This window comes from Aquila chrysaetos, chromosome 1 (assembly GCF_900496995.4).
Source record: "Aquila chrysaetos chrysaetos chromosome 1, bAquChr1.4, whole genome shotgun sequence".
In the NCBI taxonomy this organism is placed as follows: domain Eukaryota; kingdom Metazoa; phylum Chordata; class Aves; order Accipitriformes; family Accipitridae; genus Aquila; species Aquila chrysaetos.
This window is the reverse complement of record NC_044004.1, coordinates 65627944-65655935: the sequence shown is the minus strand read 5'-3', so window position 1 is coordinate 65655935 and position 27992 is coordinate 65627944. Positions and strand designations below refer to the sequence as shown.

At 42.2% G+C, this 27992-nt stretch overlaps 1 protein-coding gene across 4 annotated transcripts; it reads right to left on the bottom strand.

Moving 5' to 3' along the window:
* Positions 1-3: 3 nt before the first annotated feature.
* PKD2 (polycystin 2, transient receptor potential cation channel) lies at positions 4-27975 on the bottom strand. 4 transcript variants are annotated; one of them, XM_030017377.2, is made up of 16 exons: positions 27779-27975; positions 27498-27742; positions 19744-19857; positions 15239-15372; positions 14630-14880; positions 13666-13890; positions 12872-13100; positions 10253-10423; positions 8902-9083; positions 7790-7910; positions 5249-5347; positions 4117-4238; positions 3152-3269; positions 2734-2897; positions 1782-1929; positions 4-759 (listed from the first exon to the last, which is right to left on the bottom strand). In XM_030017377.2, the coding sequence occupies exons 1-16, from the start codon at positions 27937-27939 to the stop codon at positions 526-528; spliced, it is 2718 nt and encodes a 905-aa protein (XP_029873237.1). In that variant the 5' UTR covers positions 27940-27975; the 3' UTR covers positions 4-525. The 4 variants fall into 4 exon arrangements, with proteins under 4 accessions (XP_029873237.1, XP_040980256.1, XP_029873248.1 ...); XM_041124322.1 differs by having other exon boundaries at positions 27498-27975; XM_030017388.2 differs by lacking the exons at positions 27498-27742; positions 27779-27975 and adding an exon at positions 22843-23169.
* Between the last annotated feature and the right edge of the window lie 17 nt (positions 27976-27992).

The window sequence follows — 27992 nt, the reverse complement described above, 5'->3', positions numbered from 1 at the left end:
AAATTAAAAAAAAAAGTGCTGTTTTATTTCTTTGAAAAGCGTTGGCTGTTATAATGAATGAGACAATAAACCGATGCCACCTGCTTTTAAAAACTGCTTTAAAAAAGCATTTAAAAATCCTGTTTTCTAATAGAAAGCAGAAAACACACAGCCTTTCATTTGAGTGTTTTAGCCACAGTGCATCATTTTGTCTGAAGCTTGCTGCCCTCATGAAAGTATTCCCCATAATACATGTATGGAAGCAAAATTCTGTCTAGGTAGATTTTGTCACACCTGGTTTCCATTCTGTCTCCTCCATTTTCATTTCCAAGGCTGACAGTCTCACTGTTGGTAACTTGAATGTGACACATGGCTTACATAGGTCTGAAAATGCCTTATGAAGAGAATATTTACTTTTGCCCACCAGTGAAAATTATCCTTAGTGGTTTGATCAGGATGATCACCTCATGCTGGGAAACAGTGAAGAAGCATATTTGCTGGCTTAATACTGACCTGAAACATTTAGAATCACCTACAAAGTTAATCCTACACATGTATGTTATTGCCCCCATTTCCTCCTCCCCCATCAATACCATCTGACTGGGAGGAAGATGGCCGAGAGTTCCTCGAGCGAGGCTGGCCATTCAGTCCAAGTGGTGTTCCCAACTGATGGCTCATTTGGGATGCCGTATCATCCGATTCCCATCGCTCCAACTCCTCTCGCACAAGTCGCTCCATTTGTTCCCTGTGGATTTCATTGTCACGACCCAGCCTTTCATCCTAAACAGATTAAGAGACACAAGCTGGAGGTGCAGCTTCCAAACTGCAGTCTAAGCAAAACCCTATACAAACATGGGAAATTCTTATACCACTCAAATATTTCCATAGGCTAGTGGAGAAATGCAGCTATTGCAGTAAATTGTTTTCTTTCCAGTGATGTAACAGGTTGTCACCTTCACGTACGAAAGCACAATTTGTATTAAAGTTTCTAATATTTAAATCCACCTCCAGAAATGTAAAATATACTGAGGAAAGCACACCCACAAGGATGCCCCATAGCAAGAATCAAGCAGAATTACTGACTGGAACAACAGTAACAGCCAGGAACACCGTCATGTGTGACAGGGCAGCTGCAAGTCTGACCTACAAAACCCACAAAGACAGTCCATCTCACCCACCCCTTAACAGTCCGGTTCTGGCTGTTCTTGCCCCATCAGGAAGCTGACAGGTTTTAGCATCCACAGAAATAACATGTTTGTCCCACAGGCCACTTCCAAAGGGCCCTCAAGAAAGAGAAGGTGGGAGGGGAGGCAATAGAAGCTAGATATTCCTGGTGACAGAAGTGACCTGCTTCCACCTGCCACACACAATCCCAGAAGCCACATGGGAGAAGAGCAGCAGGCTGCACAGTCCTGCTGGGCTGGATCCCCCAGACTCTTAACAGACTAGTCCATAAAAAGCTTTGTATTAATCCCAACAGACACCAAGGGATAAACAAGCTGCTTCAGCAACTACCGAACACCACCGCTGTTCAGTTCAGGGGTTTAAATGGTGCTCCGTTGCCTGACTGTGACACAGTCCTGCTATGAGATGGGTTGTCGTATTTGAAACTTGCATCATGTCCCTAACATTTCATCTTTTAAATTTCATGTTTTCCTAACACAAAACTGAAATCACTTTGCCACTGCCAAAGCACCCACCTTGTCTTTACCACCACTCTCTCAACCCTCCCAAGCAAAGAAGTGCTAACAGCAGGCAAGCTATGCAGGTTGTGACCAGACAGGAGAGAGTGGACTTCTTACCTCTGTCACTCCATCTAACAGTCTTCCCAACACATCTCTCCTTTTTAGTTTGGCTCTCTCCATTGCTTCGAGCTTCACAATAACTGCATCGATCTTGGAGACAATACTGCCGATAGAATGCTCCATGCGATCGACCCGCCTCATGAGTCTGAGGGCAACAAGTGTGAGCTTCAGTGACATTTCTGAGTCAGTATCATTCCAGCATGTCAACACACAAGACCAGATAAGGATGAGACAGCATTTTAATTCAAGCACACGTGACTTTCCACAAATGAGTCCTACTGTCCAGAAAAGGACAAAGTACACAAGAGCAAGAAGATAACACAGGGTAAAGCAGATGGGGAAAAACAGTACATATTCCACTCTGTTTTCCCTGCTTTTAGGTCATCCTTAGCAAAATTTGTTGTTTCTAGTTACTCAAATTCTTCATTCAGCTAGTGTTGCTATAATTAATTAATATTGAGATCTATCATTTTAGACAAAATACACAGAAGTAACTTCAACTTATTAAAAACAACAGCTGAAGTTCTCACTGAACCTAAAACCACCTCAAGATTTTACTACTAAAACAAAATCAGAAAAGTCTACTGGCATTATTGTAGCATGGCCATTTTCTCTGTCTTTTCAATGACCAGGTTTTAAGGACAGGATGGGGTTTGTTGAGGTTTTTTTGTTTGCTTGTTTTGATTTGGTTTTGGTTTTCTAACCGATTCCCATGAGTCTCTCTAAAGTACTTCCAGTTCAGATATTACTTGAAAGCTACTAAAAGGAGTGACTTAAGCACCTTAAAAACATAATATTTAGTTTTATGAATAATTTGATTAATATTCAGAGTTATAGGAGAGACTACTATATAACTGAAAGAAAAAAGCCCACAAGGAAAAAAACAAACCAACCAAACCCCAAAACAAACCACGCTGAAGATTCATCCCCCTCAGAAGGATAAACTTACACTTGGAACTCTTCATAGGAAACCCCACTAGAGCTGCTGCCCCTTCTTCTGGAGCTGTGTCCACTGTCTTCATCCTCATCCTCCTCAGAGTCGTCCAAGCTCCGGGGGAAGCTGCGGCTGCTCAGAGGACGTGGCAGAGAGCTCCTATCTAGGTCCAGATCCTCCTTTGTGAAAACACAAGCCACAGACAGAGAAGATGTACAGACTTTCACGTGTACATGGGGGATAGGGGTGTCAAGGTCAAAGACCTCCTACCCTCCACCAGCTGCCCCTTGCTTTTTTACAGTTCTGCTCAGACAGCCAGGGATGAGAGCAAATGTGAACGGAAATAAGAGGATTCTTCTGAGGCAGCAAACCAGCATGGGGAGAAGACTAGCAGACAGCACTGGTGTGATACCACTTCTAATGCTAGGCTCACCCTCTCTTTCTCCAGGTCATCTCTCATCTGCTGATGTTCATGCTCTGTCAATTCCTGGTCCCCATCCTGGTCATATTTGGTAAATATTGCTTCAATCTCTGCATCCGTGTGCCCCTTCCTGAAAAGGCATTAAAAGCAGTTCCCTTACTTTCCATTTTTCAGATGCTGAATGAACTTCAAGTATTAGAAAAACACTTCACTCCAAACAGACTTTCACCCCCAAGCCAAAGACACGACTGATCCCAGTGCTGTCTATAAATTCCCAACACTGATAACAAAGAGCTCAGCCCTCAACTTTCATTAGTTAACAGCACAAATCTCCCCTAGACTGTACCCTGCTCCTTCACAGCCATCCCTTTTATACCTCCTTGTTTTGTTCCCTTTCCTTGGATTCCTGCCTGTTCACAAACTCCTGCAGTGGCTGATAGAAACATTACCGTTTCCTCAAAGGCCTTAGATCTCTACTTGCTCAGACCCTTTCTACCCCACAACACAGCAACTCAAGGAGGTTGGGCCCCAGAGCGCCAAATCCTTCCTCCAGTGTGGGATGCCGCCCCTCTGCACTATGGCTGGTGTTGCTGCAGACTCCAGGGGCCACAGCGCAGCAGACCTCCCTTAGTTAAGACTTCTCTTCCACCTCAAACTGACCATTCTTTTCCTACTCCTCTCTTCTCCTGCAGTTCCATGCCACAGTCTGAATTTTCCTTTGTACAATGCCTGCAGACCCATATGCAAAGATGGTTTACCTGTACACATCTGTTTGTTTACATAAACCTCCCACCAGATACAGGAAAAGCACATGCTTTGTTACCCACCAACCAAAAGAAAAGCACTCTGCTGTGTTGTCTTTATTCACATTAGCTTACTCTTGCCACATCACAGAAGAGAGAGAAACTCACATCAAAGACTTAACATCACATGTCTCTGGGAATACTATTCAAGATAAGAAGTAACAGCTTCCTTACCCTTTTAGATCTTGCCGGAGTTCATCAAAATTTAGTTTTCCTCCGCCTTGTCTCAGACTTTCTGAAATGTCATCAACAGTAGTTTTCTTCAGTTTAAGTTTGATCATGGCTTTGTTGTAGCCCTAAAAGAAAAAGTGGTATTTCATGTTTTACTTGTCATGAATGTTAACACTTGATTTCTTATAACTTCTCAGATTACAAAAATCAGCTAGTAAATACTGTCATTCAGTGTGTTCCAAAAGCCCTGCAAGAATCTGTCTTTTCCTCCAGTTTATCCATCTTTTATTTCAGTGTTTAAATGGGCAACATACAAATACCTTTGCAGTTAGAGGTAAGGCTTTCATCCTTCAATTTGCACTGCAGGTCAGTAGGCATGGAGTATTTTGTCCCAGTAAGACACCTTTGGCAGTTACTGACAGTTAAGTGACAGTTTTAAATAAAGCTGACAAAACAGGTACAACTTTCTGCAGTCATTTTGCTTATGTCTCATTCTTTGGTTTTAGGAATGACTTTTTTTTAAAAGTCCTCATCCCAACAAAGTAGCATTTTTCATTTTTCTCTGCTCTGTTTTAATAACCAGTTTCCAAGTTTTACACTCTTGAGTTACTGGTCATGCTGAGTATGTGTTTAGACATTTCTGACCATGTTACAGCACTGCATCCATGCCAGAGTGCACACATGTGCACATGTTTTTCCTAAACTGGGATTCAGGCCAAGCTCTTAACTTTCTATTCAACAACCTCAATGGCAGCTGCCCCTGGGAGCTCCCAACCCATTATCCAAGACTTGCCTCATCTTATTGGCTGAAATGAGGTAATGCTGAATTCTGTGACCAAACCAAATAGCAGTTTAGCCTCATCAGTTCAATATTTCTGTACATACCTAGACACACAAATCCTGTGTTGTATTCAGTAGGCTGATAATTCAACACAAAATCTCAGATGACTAAAATACATTGTGATGGAATGTTTTCATTCATTTAATTTACACTCAGCTCAGATTCATCTATTTTAACTAAGAGATGTGTATTTTCATCACCTGCTGCCAGCTTTATTTTGTATGGTTTATATAGCATTTTATAGAGTAAGTTCAGATGTGAGGAATGAGGTGTCAAACAAAACGTTACTTTTACCTTTCTGATAAGGTCAGACAGTTCCATTTCTGCCTTCTGTTGTGCCATATCCGATTTGACTTCGGAGTATGTATCATTGATAATGGCCAAAAACATGTTCTGTTCATGAAAGAAATTAAAAAGCCCACTTAAAAATGTCAACAAGTCTGAGCCCTACCACTCCTATGACCTTCATGTGCAGACCTATACATGAATTTTTTAAAAAGGGCCAGGAGAAAATAGTGGGCTGTTTAAAAAGCACTAACATCAAGAGCTTGAGATATCGAAATATGATGCACTGCAGTATAACAATTTTTAATCAAGACTACTGGTTATTAACATAACTGGACAATTACTTTCCAGAGAGGGTTCATGCCTACAGACAGCAGTGGCAATAAACTATGCCTGTTTAATGTTATACATGTAAGTTTGGCCTTCTACCTGGCAAGGCCAAACTTACACAGATAACAACTGTGAATTAATCTAGGCAACACAGCTGGTAACAAAAATGTCTGAGGAATCAAGTTAACTATTCATCCCATAATAACCAGCACAAAACACAAGGTTCTTACCTAGTTACAGCTCTACTTGCATTTCAGACTGAAGATAAAAACAAAAAAAGCTTAAAATCAGACACTTTGGCATGTATGCCACCAACTCCAAAAAGAGTTTGGTCGCTTGTTCAAACAAAAGAGAAAATATTGGTCTCACTAACCCTGTGCAAAGCATATAATTTACTTGAGCCATGCTGTCATTACTGAAAAGGTCCTGCTGAACATGTAGTAAACATGACTGAATTGCAGGCTGGACATTCAAGTTCAGAAATAATTACTCAATTTACTGGCACATTCAATGTCCCATTCTCATGCAGAAAGGCAGTGTTAACCTTTATTTCCTCATGGACTTAAAAAAATGCTTTAGGAGAACAATCTTCCAATGCTGTACCTTTGTGCATTCTTGCCCAACACCAGAGAATTAAGAGGTAACTCGACTACTGTCTATTTTGCTTTCAGCTGCCCAACATTAAGAGTTGGTGCTTTCTGCCCACCTTCCCTAACTTGGTTTCCAGGTCTCCGACTGGTATCAGGGAGATTATGGGAACATTTCACTCCAGCCAAATGACAGGATGTGCGGGTATTAATAAGCACACAAATAGCGAGTATTTTGGATAACCTGCTGTGCCTTCACACTCCAGTGATTTTCTGCTACCCCTTAGATAAAAATACTTCTTTCCCTTACTGGACACTAGCCTCTGGATTTTGTGAGGTGCTTCAAAACAAATATGAAACCTGCTTCATGTGCTTCTTCGGCCAGAGTGACCCATATGTTATTTTACGATAGACTACTGCTCCATCTCACTGAAGACTCTCCGCTTCCTTACCAGTGCCAAGTTGAAGTCTTGTCCCGCAAATAATACCTGAATGCCATTTCTCCTCATCTCAAAGAATAATAAAAAGTCTCATTAACTACAAGGGTCATTAAATAACTCTAAAAGTTATGATGATACAGGACTGCTGTACCATTTTAAGCTTAGTAAAATCCTGCTTTAATGCTTGCCACCTTATCAAATCACCAAAAGATACACAGTTTGGGGAATAATCTGAGGATTTCTTGCTTAGATAACAGCTTCCGTTTGGTGATATCATCAGAAACAAAATTACTATATATTAACGTTAGTACCAAACTAAGTGAAAACTACATCCAGGTAGAAGATACCAGGGCTCTTCACTTATACTGACATAAAAAATTAATTTACTTGGTCTCCTAGACTTCTGAGAGGCCCCCTTCCTCCACTTTGTCATATAAATTATTAGTAAGATTGTAATATGGATTCAGTACTAGTATTAACAGAGACTATACAAAAGATGAGTACTCACTCACAATATACTCATTGTTTGAATTTATTTGTCATAGAATCATGTCTACATACTGCCTCTCAAATAAGTTGAGCTTCTTATAATACTGTTTGTCAAAAAGCGTACAGGCAATCTGCACTGGCAAGGTGAGAAAGACAGGGCCCAACTCTGCCCTGGGGAAGGAAAAGAGGATAGGAAAGAGGCCTTTGCAGGCAAACCTGCACATCTGAAAGCTGCTGCACTGCTGATGAATTAGGCTCTTCTAGCAGACAAGCTGTGTGTCACATGCATGAACTAGGCTGTTGTAAACACAGCCAGCCACGCATTAGAGCGCTTTATAACTAAGAGCCTGCATGGAACATTACAGCTACTTTTTACCAAAAGATAAGGCTTGCTGTGTATGCCAACCAGGCACTATTCAGATTTTAGAAATAAAAAATTCTTCATAATAATAATAAAAAAATATAAGTTAAAAAAACACAACATGGAGCACTATACGGGAATGACAACAAACATGCAATGCAAATCTATTTTAAATGAAGAAAAAAATGACAGTGTGTTGTGACCAGCTACGTAACAGTCAGGCCCCTAAATGAATTGCACACTCACCATTATCAAAAAAAGCCCCAGGTAGCAGTAGGAATCAAAGAACAAGAGATGCAAAAACAGCCACCTACCCACCCCGCATAAAAAAAGGCGTACATACCAAAAGAATGAAGAACATAAAGAACACAAATGTAGTGAAATAAATTGGTCCCAAAATTCGATTAGCTTCTTCAACCTCTGTGAAGTTGAAGTCTCCCAAAATGATGCGGAACTGAGTAAATCTTAAAAAAACAAAACACATCCAGGAGTTGAAAAAAACCACTTTTGGAGCTGTGCAAGAATTCTCAAACTATTTTACCCTAATAGTCTGACTCTGGCCAGTAGAGAAGTCTGCACTACTGTAATACTTTATCAGGCACTGCAATAGTCAATTCTTCAAGCCCATCTCTAGGCATAACCAAACTTGCAGTCAAATGCCACACACACAGAACAAAACTAGAGTGGTTACTTCTGGCTTTCGATCACAACTGATCATGGGGGAAACAGGAAGCAGAGCAAACCAATGATTACCATTGTGAAGCTTTAAAACCCACTCTGATCGCTCTCCTACTCCTTCTGCCTCTCGCATACATACAGCCCCAACCCCCTCCCTCTAAAGCTGTCTGTACAGGGCCAAGGCTAGAAGAGGCTTGGCACTGTACAGCACCATCAGCATATTTCAAGTTCCTCCGCTTCCCTACAAGAAACTGTTTGCACCACTGCCCCAGTGTAAGGGGTCGGGGGAAATCGATAACCGAACCACCTGGTAATTACCTCATTTAGAATCAGGTTATGTTGTACCAAATCAATAAAGGAAAAACTGATTAACAACCCTATATCAAGTCCTATCTCTCTCCTGGATTCCAGCAGATAGTTACAAATTTACTAGTTGCTAAGATGGACTCCATTTCTGAGTCAACCAACGACACACACTATCAGGAACGTAGGAATGTGACCAACTTATAAAAATGATGTCACTTCCACTAATCAAAACCTGCCATTTTTAGTTCACTGATCTAACTATAGCATATTCCTAATCTCACAGCAAAGACAGTTTTTGAAGTAAAAATGTTATAAAAAATGCATTTGCTACTGAACTACATCAACAGTGATATGTCTGCAGCTTATCTGTTTAGATGGATGTTGTAGGATTTGTTTGGTCTCCGATGAGGCAACCAAATACATTTACCAATGTACTGAGAAATTCTTCGTATTTTTTATTCTTGTACTTACATGCAGTCCTGGAAAGTGCTGAAGTCATTGATTTGCGTGCCAAAGACAAGATAGGCCAACTGAGCATATGCTAAGAAAATAATAAAAAACATAATAGCAAAGCCAATGACATCTTTGACACAGCGAGACATGGTAGTGGATAACTGACTCATTGTTCTGTTGAAGTTCACAAATTTGAAAAGCTGTTAAAAGAAAAACAAACAAAAAACCAACAACAACTGTAAAGACAAGGAAGACAACAATTTCTTAACACAATCACTCTCCAGCCTTTTACACATGAGATATCTTACTGAATTTGACTGGAGACAAAGTCAGTTAATTTACACTTAGAAATACATTGCTTACTAAAAACCACTGAGGCTTGAAATGTGAAGAAAATTCTGTGAGAACACCAACTTCTTGTTTGGATGCGGGGTTTTGTTTGTTTGTGTGTTGTTTCACTCCCCTGTTGGCACCCTGGCTTCAAAGCAGTGTTACCAAAATGCTTCCAAAAGCCTATTTATTTATCTTTATCTTCAATGAAGATGTTAGCTATGAAGTAGTAAAATGTGAGACAAGAAGATCTCTCAGCTGACTGCTCTGAGCAAGTGGTTGGAGTAGAGACTTTCCAAGGTCCCCTCCAATGTGCATTATTCTGTTACTCTGCAGTTTACCATATTTCTTACAATGAGCCACTGTATTGCTTAAACCATGATGCAAAAATTAGATGCAACTTTTGTCTTATAAAACAGTAAGAGATTAGCTCACTTGCTTGATAAACCTAAGTATCAGTCTGGAGTATCAGAGTGGAAATTCACTTATTGGTCTTACATTTTCCCATTAGACAGTTTATTAACTAAATGTTCCTCTGCAACTGTGTACATACAGAGGACAGGAAAATGAGTATGGACATGGAAAGAAGTATCACTAGAAAGGCAGTAAAACGGAGAAAATAAGTTTAACTAAAGTAATATATCTAGTTTTCAAATGAATTGGAATAGCTTTACCAACCCTTCTAATGATTCAGAAGTTTTGAATACATAAAATGGGCACAGTTAAACCAGGCTAGGAAAAAGCAGTACCCAGTAAGAATTACTGACTTATCAATTCAGGAATAATAAAAACATTTATATACGTGTCTGCTGTGAAAAAGCACTAGCACTGACTACATCTTATAGACTTAATCAAGGACTGACTAAACCTGTGGCAAATTACAACCTTGCTTTTAATCTGCCAGAAGTTACCCCTGTGCTCTCTTTCTTGCAAGACCAATTTTAGGAGAAATGAGTAAATCTCAAATAATATATCATGCGAAACTGAGAATACTGCTTGCATTCCAATGTTAGAATAAGGATGTGTGCCTTGGAGTTACCTTAATCCAGACAAAAAACACAGTGACTGCAGCAATGTTGTTGAATTGCATTTGCCAATATGCCAAAGGCTCAAAATTGGGGAACGAGTTCTGATCTTCCAGCAGCTTCTTCAGCAGCGTATCAACAGTTGATGTCCTATAGATGCTAATTCCTATAGCTACCACAGAGAGCTGAGTACAAAAGAAATACACAAATTTATGAAAGGTGATTAGAATTTTAAAACAACTTGTTTTAGTCACATACATCAGGTAAAGTTAAGGTATGAGGAACTTCATGTTAGCTATAGCACTACCATAATGTGAGCTTTAAGTAAAACCAAATACACTGTTTTCAAGGTGTCCTGACTACAAAGCTGAAGTTTCAAACAGGAAAGTAACAGCTAGGGATTGCACAGAGCCTAGAAAAAAAGAAATCACTATATACAAGCTTTTCACAGTCCTTCAGGGTTAACCCTGCTGGTCACTGATCACATTAGTGCTTAGGGCCAGGCAGTTGTGTGGGCTGGAGGGGGCCAGGTTTCACCACTTTTCACTCAGGAGTTAATTTAACAGCCCAGTGGCTGCTGTTTGAGATAGGATCGAAACTTGAATTTCTGGACATATCGGGAAATGCATTTCACAACAAAACCACTGTAGTCCTAGACTATATACAAATAGCCTGGGAGTAAGAAGATTTAGAAATCTTTTCCTTGCCACAGTTGAAGAAAAAGATGATGGTAAAGCCTAGCGGGCTCAGAAAAATGAAGCTGTCACAGAGAAAGAAAAACAAGGAAAGAAAGATGACAACTCAAAAAGACAAAGGTGAAAAAGTATAAAGAACAGAAAGACAGAAGTAGCCAAAAAGGTACTAGAGTTTCTCCGGAGCACAGACTGACCAGTGTTGCCCAGAACAAGCAACAGAAGAGAAGCTGTAGTTTTACCATACAGGTAAGGTTTTTGCTTTGACCGCTGCAAATGTGCTTTTTATTAGTGTAAGTGAACACTTCACCATGTATATGGAGTCATAAAGTACATAATCCTAAATTTAAACAATGTCCCTCAGACAAGGTATAAACACAGAATTTTGACCCTTGGTGTGAACTGAATTTTACACTCACACTTGAATACACTTCACTAACTGTAACAGCAAAGCATTTTATTCCCCCCCACCGTTAAGTATAACAAACGGCACACAGTCCCTGTAAACAACCTCCTAAATGGTCCTTCATTTACAAAGCACTGTGATGCAAGTATGATTTCTCTAGATTACTGATACTAACTTGAAGACTTAAACCTTTAATTCATCCAAGCCTGAAGATGCAAAACAAGTGTAGGACTGGAACCGTTTCAGCACTGCCAGCTTTGTATACTTTTGGTAAGCACAGCTTGATATAAGTCCAGAGAGAATTTTATTATGTAGCTTTAAATTCAAAGCTCAGATTTTCTGCTACACCAAGATAGTGTCCACTTAACCAAGAAAGCAGCCCTGACAGTTGCTAGCCCTCTACAATTTTGAGACACTTCTTCAAACTTGGTATTAGTTGGTATTTTAATACCACATTAAATCTCTTTGTGGTTCTTTGCAAACATTCAAATCCCAGTCCCATTCTTCCAAATGCAAATCACTACTTTAAAACAGGTGATTTTCTTACTTGAAAGCCGCTGCAATAATCTGTATCAGATATGTAGGAGAGAAACGAGGGTGAGTTTGTTACCTCCCATAATGGCTGTGTCTTTATAGACAAAAACTGCGAAAAAGCATACTGGACAAATACGCTAAGTTTTCACCAGGACACTGTGCTGGTTTTGGCTGGGATAGACTTAATCTTCTTCATAGCAGCTAGTATGGGGCTGCATTTTGGATTTGTGCTGAAAACACTGTTGATACAGGGATGCTTTCCTTACTGCTGAGCAGTGCTTACCCAGAGTCAAAGCGTTTTCTGCTTCTCATGCCACCCCACCACCAAGGAGGCTGGGAGTGCACAAGAAGTTGGGGTCAGCTGTCCCAGCTGTGTCCCCTCCCAACTGACCAAAGGGATACTCCATGCCATATGATGTCATACTTAGCATATAAAGATGGGGGAAGAAGGAAGGGGGGATGTTTGGAGTTATGGCATTTGTCTTCCCAAGTAAGGGTTACACGTGATGGAGCCCTGCTTTCCTGGAGATGGCTGAACACCTGCCTGCCGATGGGAAGTGGTGAATGAATTCCTTGTTTTGCTTTGCTTGCGTGCATGGCTTTTGTTTTACTTATTAAACTGTCTTTATCTCAACCCATGAGTTTTCTCACTTTTACGCTTCTGATTCTCTCCCCCATCCCGCTGGGGGCATGGCGGGGAGGGGGGTGTGCGGGTGGGGAAGTGAGTGAGTGGCTGTGTGGGACTTAGCTGCTGACTGGGGTTAAACCATGACATATGTGAAAGCTGAAACCACCAAAGACAGAACAATCAAGTTTGCAAAACACACCAACATTACAACACAGACTAAAATTTTCTTATTCAAATAGCCCAATAGTCTGTAAGTATCCTTCCTAATGATGGCTCTATCCCTTAAAACCACAACAGGAATACTGAGTCACTAACGTCTCCCATAAAGTGCATTTCAGAAAGCAATTTTAGCCTTATTATAAAGATTACTTACCACAATGATAAGGATATCAAGGCAATTCCAGAGACTTCTGAAGTAGTGCAATCTATGAATGTGAATTTCTAAGACCTCTTCCACCATATAATAAAGAACAAAAAGACAAAATGCCATTTCACAGGCTGCCAGGAAAAAATCAAATGTGGAGATGTAGTGAATCAGCCTCACTGGCTGAAACTGCCAAGACGTAACAAGGCCTCCAGTCGCTGGAAACTCCACTAACAGCCTGCATTTAAAAAAAGGCAAAGAAAAAAAAATTCACTTAGTGCTGATGAAAAGCACTACTAAAAGATACACAGTTTTATTTACATAATTATTTAAATAATTAAAACAGGCAAAAGCCCACATATGATTCAGAGAAGACACTACACAGAACAGAAGGTATAAACCTGTCTACACTCAATTTTGCCTAAAACCCAAAGCATTTCAGGAACAGTGAGACAACAGAGACAGAGACACCTGTCTTCATCTTGCACCTGTTTCATCAGTCTGAAAACTGATGTTACATATCCACATATTTACTTCAATAAGCCAACTCGCCAGAAAAGTCGCCTGCAAACTGCACCCAAGCCGTCGCAGCATCAGGAAAGTCAGAACTGCCTCCAGATGGTGAGTGCAGATGCCATGTGGAGTCCCACTTCTTTGACAGGGAGGCACGCCACTTCAGTTGTCTGTCTCCTTTATACAAAACATACGCTTACCCATGTCCTCAAAACAAAGCAATCAGAAGAAAACCCTAAGTCTCCAACCTACAGTGTGCAATTTGAACACTGTCATGGTTCTGTTCATACCTGACAACGCAGAATAGGTTGATATTTGCATTGTATACGGAGAAATCAATGAAAGCTGCTCTGGTCCCTCTGTCCAGCCACAGGTTCTTCTTAAGGCTAGCAATCTGCACAGCTGTCACTTCTCTGGTCCTTGAAAGGTCTTGGTAATAACCAGCCCCACTGTATGTGGCAATCAAGCCCCAGTGGCTGCTCCCATTCAAGTCTTTCTCATTGGTGTATGTCCAACTAGTTCAGAAGTAAGTGAAACAGAGCATGTTGGTCTTTCCACTTTCAACTTACAATTAACAAAACAGACACCAACAAAACCTGACCAAAGAAACGTATCAGTTACTTAAAGCTGCTTTCACTTAAGAGGTACTTGTAGAAAGTTTTGATGTACCCTGGAGAAAGAGCTTACAAAGTTCCTTTGACTAACACAACAAAATTAAGACAGGAAGATGGGTCACAAATATATCAATTGTGAAAAGAAGACATCAATCCACTCACACAGAGTTTCCATCCTCAAGGAAAGAAAGAGAATTGGCATTTACATAGTTACGTTCCACCTCCAAAACCTTTCACAGTTCAACTCGCACATCGTCCCAAGACAGGCAGTGCTGTTCCTATTTTTAGCCAGGGACGACAACTCAGTGAAACCCACTGCGGTAATACAATCTGGAATTACAGAACAGGTGCTCATGAGTTGCAGTGCTGCACTCAGACCACAGCATGTCTCCCATGCATAACAGCTACCAATGGCACAATGACAGCACCTAAACTCAAATGGATCAATAGCACAGTCCTCTCCAAGTTCGGTAAGGTCTCTTCACAAGCAGAACTGGCAGCTGCTCTGGATTTACCTGGCTTTACAGACAGAACATATAGCAAATGCAGAGCTGCCTCTGCCAAGTGACTTATTGCGTAATTCAGCATAACCCAGGTCAGGAGAAAGAAAAAAAAAAGTGTCTACAGGAATACTACGTACGCTGTTCCATTTTGAAGTCCAAAAGGAGCAGTATCTTCATTAGCTACAGAATATACATCATAGCAATCTTTGATTTCATCCTTTAAATCTTCAGGTATTGAGCACGAACCATTTCTCACTTTCAGCTGTCGAATGCGAGGCACCCCTAGGAGCAAGTTCTCATAATAAATGAAGCTTTTGTTTTCTGCCATGGTTTTGTTGTTGTACCACATCTCCCAGTAAAGACCATCCAGCAAAGGGCCTTCTGTGAACTGGGGAAGAAGACAGAATTTTAGTTTGCATGTTGCCAGCACTGTTTTTATAGATCTTAATTCTATGGATGTGTTAGAATTGCAGTTGATAATTTTTCTGACATAAGACCTTACTGTTACCTGCCCTCCAAAGACATTCCACAACCTTGCCCTACCTTGCCCCACTAGCATTACCTGCGTTCTAAACTTTCACATATTAAAGGTCTACTTTGTTCCATAGCTTTGACATTGTGCATATAGATCTTCATGCACAACCCCTACTGCATGAGAAAAAAAGATCCTGCAGGTTAAATTTACAGGCCATGACACAACAAGCAAATCACGGCAACAGAGAGATAAAAAATTGGGTTTAGATTACCTTCCAGAAGTCATCCATTGTGGACAAAGTTTTGAAATCAGTTTTCTCCATTTTTGATACAGGTGTTTCCAGGAAGAGCTGCGACATAACCCTCGTGTAATAGTACATACTGGAACTCACTGTCCCGTAAGTCACTGTAAAAGATTTGGTAAGGAGAGGGGGCGAAGAGCAAGGCGGGTGGGGAAGGAGGGTGGAAAGGGGGTGGAGAGAGAAAAGAAGGAAAAGAGAAAAGAAGGAAAAGAGAAAAGAAGGAAAAGAGAAAAGAAGGAAAAGAGAAAAGAAGGAAAAGAGAAAAGAAGGAAAAGAGAAAAGAAGGAAAAGAGGACCATTCCCTCTCCCCTCCTTCCGCCTCTCACTCATGTCCCCTTCTCCCTCCTTCCCTCTCCCATTCCTTCCCCTCCCCCTCCTTCCCCTCTCCCCCCTCTCCCCTTCTCCCTCCTTCCCCGCTCCCCTCGCTTCCCCTGCTCCCGTCCCTTCCCCTCTCCGCTCCCTTCCACTCCTCCCCTCCCTTCCACTCTCCCCTCCCTTCCCCCTCTTCCCCTCCTCCCCTCTCCCCTCCTTCCCCTCTCCACCTCCTTCCCCTCGCCCCCTCCTTCCCCTGCTACCCTCCTTCCCTCTCCCCTCCTTCCCTCCCCCTCCTTCCCCCCCCCCTCCTTCCCCTTCTCCCCCCCTTCCCCTCTCCCTTCCTTCCCCTCTCCGCCTCCCTTCCCCTCTCCCCTCCATTCCCCTCTCCCCTCCTTCCCTCTCCCCTCCTATCCCTTTCCCCCCTTTCCCCTCCTGCCCCTCCTCCCCGCCTTCCCATCTCCCCGAATACCCTCTCCCCTCACTTCCCCTCTCCCCTCCTTCCCCTCCTCCCCTCCCGTCACCTCTCCCCGCTCCCACTCTCCCCTCCTTTCCACTCTCCCCTCCTTCCCCTCTCCCCTCCTTCCCCTCGTCCCATCCTTCCCCTCTCCCCTCCCTTCCCCCCCCCCTTCCCCGCCGCCCCCCTTCCCTCTCCCCGCCGTCCCCTCTCCCTCCTTCCCCTCGCCCCTCCTGCCCCTCAGACCAATCCAACTAAAAATCGTACTTCCCTTGTTTTTGTGACTACCTCACGCTTATTTATATCGATTTTGCACTGAAAAGTTTAAGCTTTAGAACAAAACAAAATCCACACCAAGCAGCATTTGTCTGTGATTAAAATACAAAAAGCAGTGAAGAATAGACTGATCAATCAGCTTAAAATACCCTGTTCTCCCTCCTACACCTCATTCTATTATTACTGCTTCCACAAAAGCTAACTTCAAGAAAAACAAAGGCACGATTCAGCAATTTGAAGAGAGGCAACTAGTGCCTTTTTAGGTGACTTGTGCTATCCAAGGCAACCACAGAGAGCTGGCACGGGTGGCACAAGACCTCAGGAGAACTATGCCCTGCTTGAGCAGATAACGACAGTCAAGTGGGATATCGCAGGGCACTGTGAATGACATTAGCCACCTATGGTTAGACAACAAAACTCCACCCAAGATGTGCAGTGCTTCTGTTGAAGATTAACATAAAAATGTGAAATTATCTGTTCCTTCTATGCAAGATGTTATTTGTATGTATATTAAGCTGACAGTCTAAAGACACTTCATCCACATCATTTGTAATCAGAAAAGAAAGCAGCTAGCATTCTTTAACCAAGGACATCCTGGAGTAATTGGGCCTTGAAGAACCTCAAAAAAGAATTAAAAGACTGATAAGAAGGAAACATCCCGCCCTAGAAAGCGCCAAAAGTTGAGTGATTGATAATGGGCACAAAGTCAGTGGACATCTGCGGTAAACGGGAAAGGTAAAGGCGGCAGGGGGAGATCACGACCACCAACTCAATTCAAGACCAAAAAGACTTACCCCCCCCACACTCCTTGAGCATGCGCTGTAGAATAAAAGAACACTGTACTTTTAATTCGAAGCAGAGAAAACCTCAGCCCAATAGAAATGGTGACAGATTAGTGACTACCAATAATGATTTTGGGGAAGGACTTTGGAAACTAAATGGGTGAATCCAAAACTGTGTAAATTGCTTGTTTGTTTAACTGTAGGGTGTGCTACCTTTGTGGAATTACCACCTAGCACCCATCTTTGCGCAAATATGAAATAATTTTTCTTCTGAGTATGTGATTATTGGCTCGTTTCACACTGGGTAATGAATCCAACTTTCAGACAACTCTTCTAAGAGAATCTCCCCACAGAAAATAAACAACTGCATGTTTCTTTTCCTCACATGGGGCCAAGCTGAGGACCACACAGCATAAATTATAAAAGGATGTACAAAGCCGAGATGGCTTGAGAGAACAGGCTCTGGCACTGATACTGTTACTGCCTGTAAATACTTAAAACCATTTTATGGCTAAAACTCAGACAAGCCTGAAAGATTAAGTTTACACCAAACAATCTCCATCAGTTTTGACAATTTTATAAAAATATTTTATCACAGGGAAGAGAATGTGTTTTCTTTAGCAACCAGAGAACAAGAACTATTTTTAATAGACTTCTGCTGTGGCACATGGAATGTATCACATGACTGTGCAATACCTGGTTTCTCTCTAAATATGTACTCTTAAAAATACAAAAGTACAAGAAATGCCCACAGCATTTAGCCTGCACCAGAAAGCTCACTCCTAGGGCATGCCAAACCACAGACCAGTCTGTCCCAGAGTTATTGCTTACATGTAAAATTAAAAAGGATAGTACTTTAAAACACTAATGAGTAAGCAAGATCTGTAGGTATTTAACACAGTATACTTTTCCTTTATTCTGTTACCAAAAATCTTTTTCTATAGCAAAACAAATTGTTAACAGCCTGCAGTCAAACTTTTCCCACTGAAATCAATTTCACTTTAATTCAGGTCCCTCACTGCTACACCTCTCCTGGTGGTACAGCATACCAGTCACAAGCAGTCTTACACAACTTTGCTCATAAACCTGCACTAAGCATTCTTAAAGGACTTGGGAAGGGAAAACCCATTATATTTAATATATAACCATGCTTGCAGTACACCACCAAAACAGTTGTGTCAACAGTATAAAGTTTGGGGATTTGGGTTTTTTGGTAATCCTACTCCAGACAAGCAAGGCATACTTGCTCTCAGAGCCCGTCTACCAATGTAGTTTTGCATTTTCTTTTCCACTCCAAGATTCTCTTTCACAAAAAAGTAAAACATCACCTTGTTCTACTACAACTGATCATAAATGACAATTTAAGCATCACTGACATTTCAGGCATTTAGAACAGAACTGCCCACACTAAAAATTGGAGGCTTGAAACATATCAGCTAACTTAATGCATACAGATTTTGTTGTTATTCTCCCTAGTAACCAAATAAAACATCTATTTCACAACTCTATAGTTAAGTTCTATTTTGCACTGTCTTACTAATTTTTATGCAATTATATGAACATGCCTTGTTTTGACTATTAACTTAAAAAACCCTAGAAATAGAATTGTGTAAGGGCTTCAAGTTCCCAAGGCCAGAAAAGAGGACTGGTCTCAGAACTGTTACATTATATCAGCCACAACTGCTTAGGGTGCTGTGTGAGGCTTGTGATAAACATCCTGTACTATCTATGCTCCAGTACCACGAAGGTTCCTCACCCTGAGAAAAGACCTGCAAACTCAGTTCAGGCTGCTTTCTTAAACTCCGTTTGGGTCCAGGAATATTGTTGTGCGTGAGGCTGGAGATCCATCAAGCGCCTCACTTCTGTACTAAGACTGTATTTAGTAGAAGCTACTAATATTGTCTTCAGTGTTGATTCTAGAGCACCTACTTCAAAGTAGTCACCTACTTAAAAGCCAAACAAAATTAAAAAAAAAAAAAAAAAAAAAAAAGAGTAGGTTCAATGTTAAACTGTTCTGTGTTCTATAGTGTTATGATAATTCATATGATATCATAGACAACAAAACAGACACACTTAAATCATGGAAGTCTCCAGCTGTGATCCATATACCTGAGTATATATAAGTCCCACATGCATTTAAAACATCCAGCATCATGCAAACTCAGATTATCAGATATTTCTAAGTAGTTAGCATTACCTCTGCCTTTCCACCTACTACCAATAACTTTTACTCTTAGAATGATGTGTACATAAGCTTGGTGATAAATTTGGTTTAATTTAATTTTTTGTCCTAGATGACTAACTCTTACTCTTCACATTTAACAGTTCTGTTCAGTTATTTCAAAATATATAGCAGAAGCATTACACTGCAATGTGGTGCTACATTAAAAAAATGCTCCCTAAAAACAAAGAATAAGTATATCCTGCTTAAATGTTCAAAGCTTGTTAAGGCACAGAAAGTTGCAGTATTTTCAACCTCAAGCAACAACCCATGCACAGAAAAAAGAGAAAGATTTAATTCCAAATATTGGCCTACACACCTGCTCATTAATTCTTCTCCCACGTCACTGAAACAACCCTCATTCTGGAATCACAGAGAGCAAGCAGATAGTACAGAACAGGATGCATTAGTGCTGAATGGTACTTACGGACACACAAGACCACAAGGAAAATCACGTATGTAACCAACTCCCGCAAAACACTTTTTAGATATCGTTCTCTGCTGGTGTTGCTTTCTTCCATGAGTCTTGTCCCCCACAGACCTTGAAAGGAAATCAGATATAATGATGTACACAGATGTCTGATACTAGACACAGAAGTGACATAATAAGTTAAGTGGTTTTGAAAGCTTAACCTATGTCATGTCTGCTGCAGGTTCTTCTATGGATTTTAAACTGATCTAAGTTCAAGCAAGAACAACTTCTTCTGTAGGCTGAAAGGGGCCCAAGGCAGTTATTTGCTATTCATGAGATACCACAATAATTTAGTAACAGCTCAGCAGAACTCTAACAGAATCTGCTGAATATTTGCTAGAAATGCTGTCACTTAAAGCCATATGGTATGAAAACAGATGCAAGCATACAAAGACATGCACAGACAGCCATCCTTCAAAAAACGAAGTGCAGTGTTTTGCGTTTTTTTTAAATATGTAAAGCATTGTTAGATGAATGAAAATCCACGTTCAGTATCTAACCTTTAATAGCAGTCTTAACTAACTTGCTACCTGGAAGGAGGACGCATCAGTCAAACATATTTTTAAAGAAAACAAATCATAACCTTCCTCTCCCAAATAGGCAAGGCATGTCCAACAGACACACACAGCAGGGATCTTGGTGAGTATTTCTACATCATTTCTTTCCCTGCGCGACAAGAGTTATCATTGAAACATCAGCAGCGTCCTAAATGAGCAACCGCCATCTAGCTGTCAAAGTGGGTAACTGCATTAGCTGAACTATTTCTGCCTGTTACTAGCTTCCTATTTGTATTGGGTTTGTGTGCCAAGGTTTAGGGGGGGGGGGGGGGGGGGGGGGGGTGTTACAGGAGTGGCTTCTGTGAGAAGCTGCTAGAACCTTCCCCTATGTCCCATGAAGCCAATGCCAGCCGGCTTCAAGATGGTCCCACCGCTGGCCAAGGCTGAGCCCATCAGCAACAGTGGTAGTGCCTCTGGGATAACATATTCAAGAAGGGGAAAAAAGTTGCTGGGACACAGAAACTACAGCCGGAGAGAGGAGTGAGAACATGTAAGAGAAACAACCCTGCAGACACCAAGATCAGTGAAGAAGGAGGGGGAGGAGGTGCTCCAGGCACTGGAGCAGAGATTCCCCTGCAGCCCGTGGTAAAGACCATGGTGAGGCAGGCTGTCCCCCGGCAGCCCATGGAGGACCCCACGCTGGAGCAGGTGGATGCCCAAAGGAGGCTGTGACCCCATGGGAAGCCCACACTGGAGCAGGTTCCTGGCAGGACCTGCGGATCTGTGGAGAAGAGCCCACAGAGCAGGTTTTCTGGCAGGACTTGTGACCCTGTGGGGGACCCACGCTGGAGCAGTCTGTTCCTGAAGAACTGCAGGCCATGGGAAGGACCCAGAATTGGAGAAGTTTGTGGAGGACTGTCTCCCGTGGGAAGGACCCCACACTGGAGCAGGGGAGGAGTGAGGAGTCCTCCCCCTGAGGAGGAAGGAGCGGCAGAGACAAGGTGTGGGGAGCTGACCCCAACCCCCATCCCCTGTTCCCCTGCGCCGCCGGGGGGAGGAGGTGGAGAGAACCGGGAGTGGAGTTGAGCCGGGAAGGAGGGAGGGGTGGGGGGAAGGTGGTTTAAGATTTGGTATTACTTCTGGTAATACCAAACCCTACTCTGGTTTGGTTGGCAATAAATTAAGTTAATTTTCCCCAAGTCAAGTCCATTTTGCCTGTGACAGTAATTAGTTGAGGGATCTCTCCCTGTCCTTACTTGACCTACGAACCTTTTGGTGTACTTTCTCTCTCCTGTCCAGGTGAGGAGGGGGAGTGATAGAGCAGCTTTGGTGGGCACCTGGCACCCAGCCAGGGTCAACCCACCACACTATTATACTTGACATTCTCAAGAAGACAGTGTAAGAGAAGATACTGAAGTTTGGTGATCCCTTCCAAAAGGGTAACAGAAAAGCAAAAGGATCTTTTAAATGGAGTCTCTAAAAGAAACAATCATCTGAGAAGAGAAAGCAGTTAGTAACCACCATACTTATTTCCTGTGCCTAACACAGAACAGAAAAAAAAAAGCTGGGAGCAGCTGCTGATGCTCAGACCAGAACTGCTACCTTCAAGGTACTTCTCTTCATTTAAGCCTAAATAAAGCAAGGCAATTTGACCTTAGTTTATGGTGGGAGAGAAAGCATATGAAAATAAAAATTCACTCATACAGAAGTGCACCAAACTTCCACCCTTTTCAGGTATTTTAAACAGCCAACCTTTTAAAGCATCCTTTATGTTCTCCATAGATGGAAATGGAACAACCTCAAACTCCCTAGGAAAAAATCTTGGATCCATTAAACATACCACAGTAACGTTAAGTCAAATGGAACAGCAACAAGGGACAGCCAAAACATGTTATAAATCTGACAATGAAGCAAGAGTTCAGCTGCTTTGCAACCACTGCTGTAAGACTAAAACAAAGGGCTAATCTGCCTGCTGCAGAACTTCATTTGCTAACAAAGAGATGGGAATAAGGAAGCTCTTCCCTCTACCTGCAAATACAAGGTGTATTCAGAAATAAAAAGTGTTAGATGTTTTTAGAAGCCTTTCAGCTACCACATTTTTAAGTTGTGACCTAACCACAAAGTCAACCGGGTAACTTCTCTTGCATAGGCACAGCAAGCACTAATAGTCTTAGCATTAATCTCTGTTCACACTCCTTAATTAGTAACTTATAACTTTTACTGGTGTCAGCCCCCAAAAAAGAAAGCTTTTTCAAAGCTGTTCTTTAAGGCTAAGTCTGAAAATTTACAGATAAAGACTGCAACTTTACTACACAGAATGCCAAATCCTCGCCATTAGGTCATTCTTGAAGACAGAAACACAAAACCAAGAACATTTACAGAGTCACTAATAATAAAGAACTCAACAAATTCAGCCTCTAACACAGCACTACGTTGCACTAGCAACCCTCATAATAAAGGCAGGAAAACATTATGGAAGAGAGGAAGAAAAGGCTGGAACAGCCAGTGAGCTAAGCTGGCAAGAGAGCCGAGTCCCAGCTGTCAGCACATTACTCACCAAAAAGAAATGTGGTGAGCAGAGAGCTTGCAAGCTCGAATTCTGTCATAATAGAATATTGTTAGGAGTCAGTCAGCAAGGAAAAGAAAGTTACATGTGAAGGAAAAAAAACCCAAACAAAACAAACAGCACCAGAGATCATACAATGATCTTTGTGTTAAATGAAATCTGGATTTGCCCATCAGCTAGCTTGATGCTTTCATTAGTTGCCACATTTTTAGAAGATATGTACACTACTCCCCTTTTTCCCATATTAGAATATTGGTTTAGATGCATCAAGAATAGTGGCGGTAAGCAGTGCTGGATTTAAGTTGACATCTACTGCAAGCACCAAAAACATTTCGTTTCTAGCCTCAATTGATCATTTTCAGTTCATTCCTTATATAAATTTGCTATTCATCAACTTTTTGACAGAATCTGCATACTCTTTCATTCATCAAAGAAATCTGCAACTAACAATTCTCTCATACTCATTCTGTAGCCCAAACGGCTTAGCCAAAGAGTACATGAACTCAGAACAGTTGTCAAAAAATAATGATCAAGTGCAAATAAAAATATAGATGAAATTTCATCTTACAATAAAAAGTCTGGCTTGTTAGGTAACACAGGAAATTAAAATCTTTGTTTACACATATATAAAGTGTTAAATACATACGTGTAATATATATAATGTATATGTACTTAGATATACATATATACCTACATAATCATAAAGCCAAGTTTATAAGGTATAGAATGCCTATTAAATAATTCAGATTTATGTAAAAGTCTTAAATTCTGAAAATGCTCAAGCCAAGATACATATCACTAACTAATCTGCCTAAACAGAAATTCAGATGCTGGGGAAAGAATGCAGCGGGGGAAGGAGAGGAAAGTGACCCTCAGGCAAAGATGCTTTGTCCCAAAACAACAAAACACAGGCTCACAATCCTTAGTTCACGTTCCTTGGTAACGTACAATCAGAGCCTGCACTAGTTCAACTCAGTAAAAATGTCATGATGCATTCTTCATGAAAGTAACAATTAATAAGTGATTGGAAATTACATTTGATACATCCATTTATCAATGACTAAGAAAACCTTTCAAGAAATGCCCCACATACACTCCTTAGTATTGACACACATGAGGACACAGTAGCACTGGGTCACCAAAGTACAGCTCTGAGGGGCAGATTACCTTTCCAGCCTGGCTCTGGAAATGGACTTTGCTCTTATTCATCAAAACTTTTGATTACTTTCTCCTTAACGGAGTTGAATAGTCATTCCCTCCTCTCCACTCAGCATCTGAGATGTTTGCTGAAGAGATCTGCAAAACTAGAGGGACTAAAGCTACTTCACAGAGACTCATGTTAAAATCTGAAAAGAATCCACAAAGAGAAGAAGCTAAAATACAGATAGTCTGAAGTAGTTGACTTTCAATTCACTTAGTAACTCCTGTTACAGTCACTCCAATAGTTGCAATTACCAAAATCCCATTACCTTAAATCCTCTCTGCATTTTTATTTCACAGCTGACAGTAAGAAAAGTGTAAGCAGTCATTCAATATCCTTCAGCTGATGAATGGCAACTTGTTTAGCCATGGTAACACTTTTGATATCCAAAGGATTAATCCCTCTTATTGAATTCTGTTGAGTGAAATGGAATTTCATTAAACAAATCTCTGTTAACTTTCCTCTAGTTATCTTGAAATAAAACTGAGTACTGAGGATTTCATTTTCCAGTCTTGAAAGATCCTCACAGTTATCCATGAAATGTCAAAAGAACTACTAAGTGGTCTTTCCAGTATTAAAACCTCACTTATCCTTCAAGTGCCCTATATTAATATCAGGCTTGAAATCAGCCCTTTTGCTGTGTAGCCTGCAGCAACCACATTCTTCAGGGAAGGTTAGTTACTTAGGCAGCAGGCAAGTACAGCACCCTGCAGTACCTCCACAGCATGAAAGTCACACCTACCCGTTTACAGTGTCTATAAATTAATGGCAACACTCTCATGAAAGAGCCAGAAAAGGATCTGCCTACTACAGCAACTTTAGCTACACTTGCCTATAAATACAAAATGTATGCAGGTCAGAAATCAACAGAAACTGTGGATAGTAACCACAGGGATAAATCCACTCCAAACATGCCTAAAACATGAAACCAAGCCTTTTCATTTTACAGCTAAAAATAGAATACTACCAGTGTACACTGTCTCGAACAGCAAGAGGCAGCTTGGTCCACAGCCATTATTGAAAATATTTCTTTTTGTTTTCTTGCACTGCAAAAACATGTAACTTTGCACCATTCTCCACACAGCACACACTTGATTAATAGGCTTACACCCAGTAGTGTAAGGAGAACCACACCAGTTGAAAGGATACATAACGTTACCATGTCAAAGGTGGTCCTCCTGGTTCAGCCTGAGAACAGAAATTAAAAGTTCACGCTACGGATGTGCATCAGCTCCCAAAGTGGTCATTCTAGCCCAAGATAGATTGCTTCTAGGCAGCAAGACAGGCAAGGGATCCATCTATCAGAGCAGGGCTAGAGTATCTTCTCTGGCAACATCTGCCTGATACTGATGCCACTAAAGGCCCAGCTGCATTTTTTCTGCCCAGCACAGAATGCAGCTTCACCAAAAGCCAATTCCTCTTGGTTCTGCTGCTTGCTCAGCTGAACAAGGTTAAAATACATATATAGGCTTAAAAACAAAAAAACTGCTACCAAAAAAAGCATACTAAAAATAAGCAACCTTCCTCCACCCAAAACCAACCCCCAGCTGTAGATGCAGATAAACTATAGATGATTCAACAAAGCATTTTACTAAGCCTTTGTTAGAACAGTATCTCGGGGTGGGGGAGTCTGTCTGATGGACTTACTTTCTATCTGCAAATACTCTGACCTCACACAAACCACATGTTATTAAGGTCTGCCTTCATGTTCAAAATGGCTCAGAAACCAGCACCAAAATCAGTCCTAGCGTGGATAATCCATTTTTGAGTATTATGGCAGAAACCATGATGGAGATGAAACAGTAGCAACTTACGCCAGGTCATCACCAAGTCACTCTCACACTCACCTCACGTTCAAACACCACTATTTTTCACCACAGTTAAAAGCATATACAGAGCTTCCTTCTCAGCAGCAGCTAGTACGAAGGGAGCATCTGAACAGTCTACTTAGCTAAGCACTTTTGTAAAAGGACTTTACTTTCTCCACATGAAGCAGCTCCTTTCCTAGGCATTTATGTATCTCAGCGACAGACTAAACTAAACACACCATTGAAGACTCCAAACAGAGCAGTGCCAGTTCATGCACAACATAATTATCATTTATATTTTTTCCTGGCCATTCTGGTCTTGTTATGAAGTGACTTAGTTCACTGAACACTCTCCCAATAAAATCTGTTGAAAAGAAAACATGCTCTATTCCATAATCTCTACGAGTCTGACTTGTATCCAAGTAAAACACTGCAATGATCAAGAGGGATTTATTTTGGTGCAAGACAGCTGAAGTCAGAGAAATCATTACAGCAAACAATTTTTGAACGCACATGAAAATCAAAGTGGCAGTATACAGGACATACAATAGCCTAATGTGCAAGTCCCTGCTTAAAATCAAGTTTGTTTTGACACCTCTGCTGATGCTGTGCCAACCAGTAGCAGTACTATCTATCACTTCAGAAAATTCACGTTTTAGAAGAAGAAACCTTACTTTCTAAATATGGTTTACTTTTCCTGCAACTTTATAAAGATTTTGTCTGACATTTAAACAAATCCTGCATTTAAAATCCTCATGATTTGATGCTGACATTTTAAACTTCTCTGAAAAGGAAGGGGGGTTTCTTACATGTGCTCCCACAACCTTGAATCCAAGGAACTCCCCATCCACCATTTTCTCTGCTGTGTCAAACCAACCCCATACAGGGCCAGCTCAGCACAGCAGTAAGCTTAGAATGACACTCCAAACACTCATATGATATGCTCCCACTTATGCTTCAAACTACATCCCTGGTCACCAGCTGTGTGTCAACAGGCAGCTCTCAACAACCGAGGGCAGCTCCAAGGCACTGCGCAATACTGCAGAAAAGCAAAAATGAATAAAACACTCTCCCAACAACCCCACTCTAAGCACGAATGCCATCCTAACCACCTCTTTTATAGGACAGAGGATGCTGAAAAAGAAAGACAAGTATTCTGCTCCAACTCTCCAAAGATCTGGTGTTGGGTCAGAAAAGCCACATGTATCTAAAAACCACTCACGAGAGCCTCTTACACTGAAAGCAGCCAGGATTAATACCCGAGGGGCAGAAAGCTCTGTGCTCCAGAAGAAAAGGAGAGAGGAGTGCGTGCATTTGTGTGTGCTGGGTGGCATAACCAGGACAGAGATCAGAATACGGATGTGCCTGAAGAGGTGGCGACACAAACAGGGGCAAGCACGGATGGACAGACGGGAGATGGGAAAGGAACACGGGTAGAGGAAAAAGAGGACGGATAGCAAAGGGGTGGGTGGAAGAAAAGGCAAAGGGACTACAAACTACTCATACACGCTTCTCGTGGCGACAGTCTGCAGGAAAAGGCAGCGAGCCGCGGAGGCCGAGAAAGACTCGGAGCCCCACTCCGGCAGGAGGGGCCAGGGCAGGGGGTGGAGGGGAGGGGGGCAGAGCCTCTCTCTCACCTCGCAGCCGCCGCGCCAGGCGCTTGGCCCAGGCCGCTCGGTGGGGGGCGGCGCCATCGGGCGGCACCTGGTGGCGGCTCAGCATCTCCGCCCCGCCGCGCCCCGCGGGGAGCCGCCGCTGCCGCCGCCCGCCGTCGCCCTGACCCGCCGCGCCGCTGCCCAACGACGACGAAGCGCCGGCCGCAGGGCTGCCCCACTCCACGTCCATCTCCAGCACCGGCCCTGCCGCCGCCGCCGCCGCCGCCGCCGCCACCACCACCACCTCCTCCTCCTCCTCCTCCTCCTCCTCGGGCTCGAAGCCCGGGTTGTCCCGGCTCCAGGCCTGCCGCGAGCAGGCGGAGAGCGGCGGCGACGGCGGGCAAGAGCCGGCCCGCGGCGCCTCGCCCAGCCGCTCCAGCTCCAAGTGCTCCCGACCGCGCCGGCAGCCCCCACGGCCCGCCATCAGCACGCCGCCGCCGCCGCCGCCCGGGGCGGGGCGCCGCCGCCTCCGCCCCT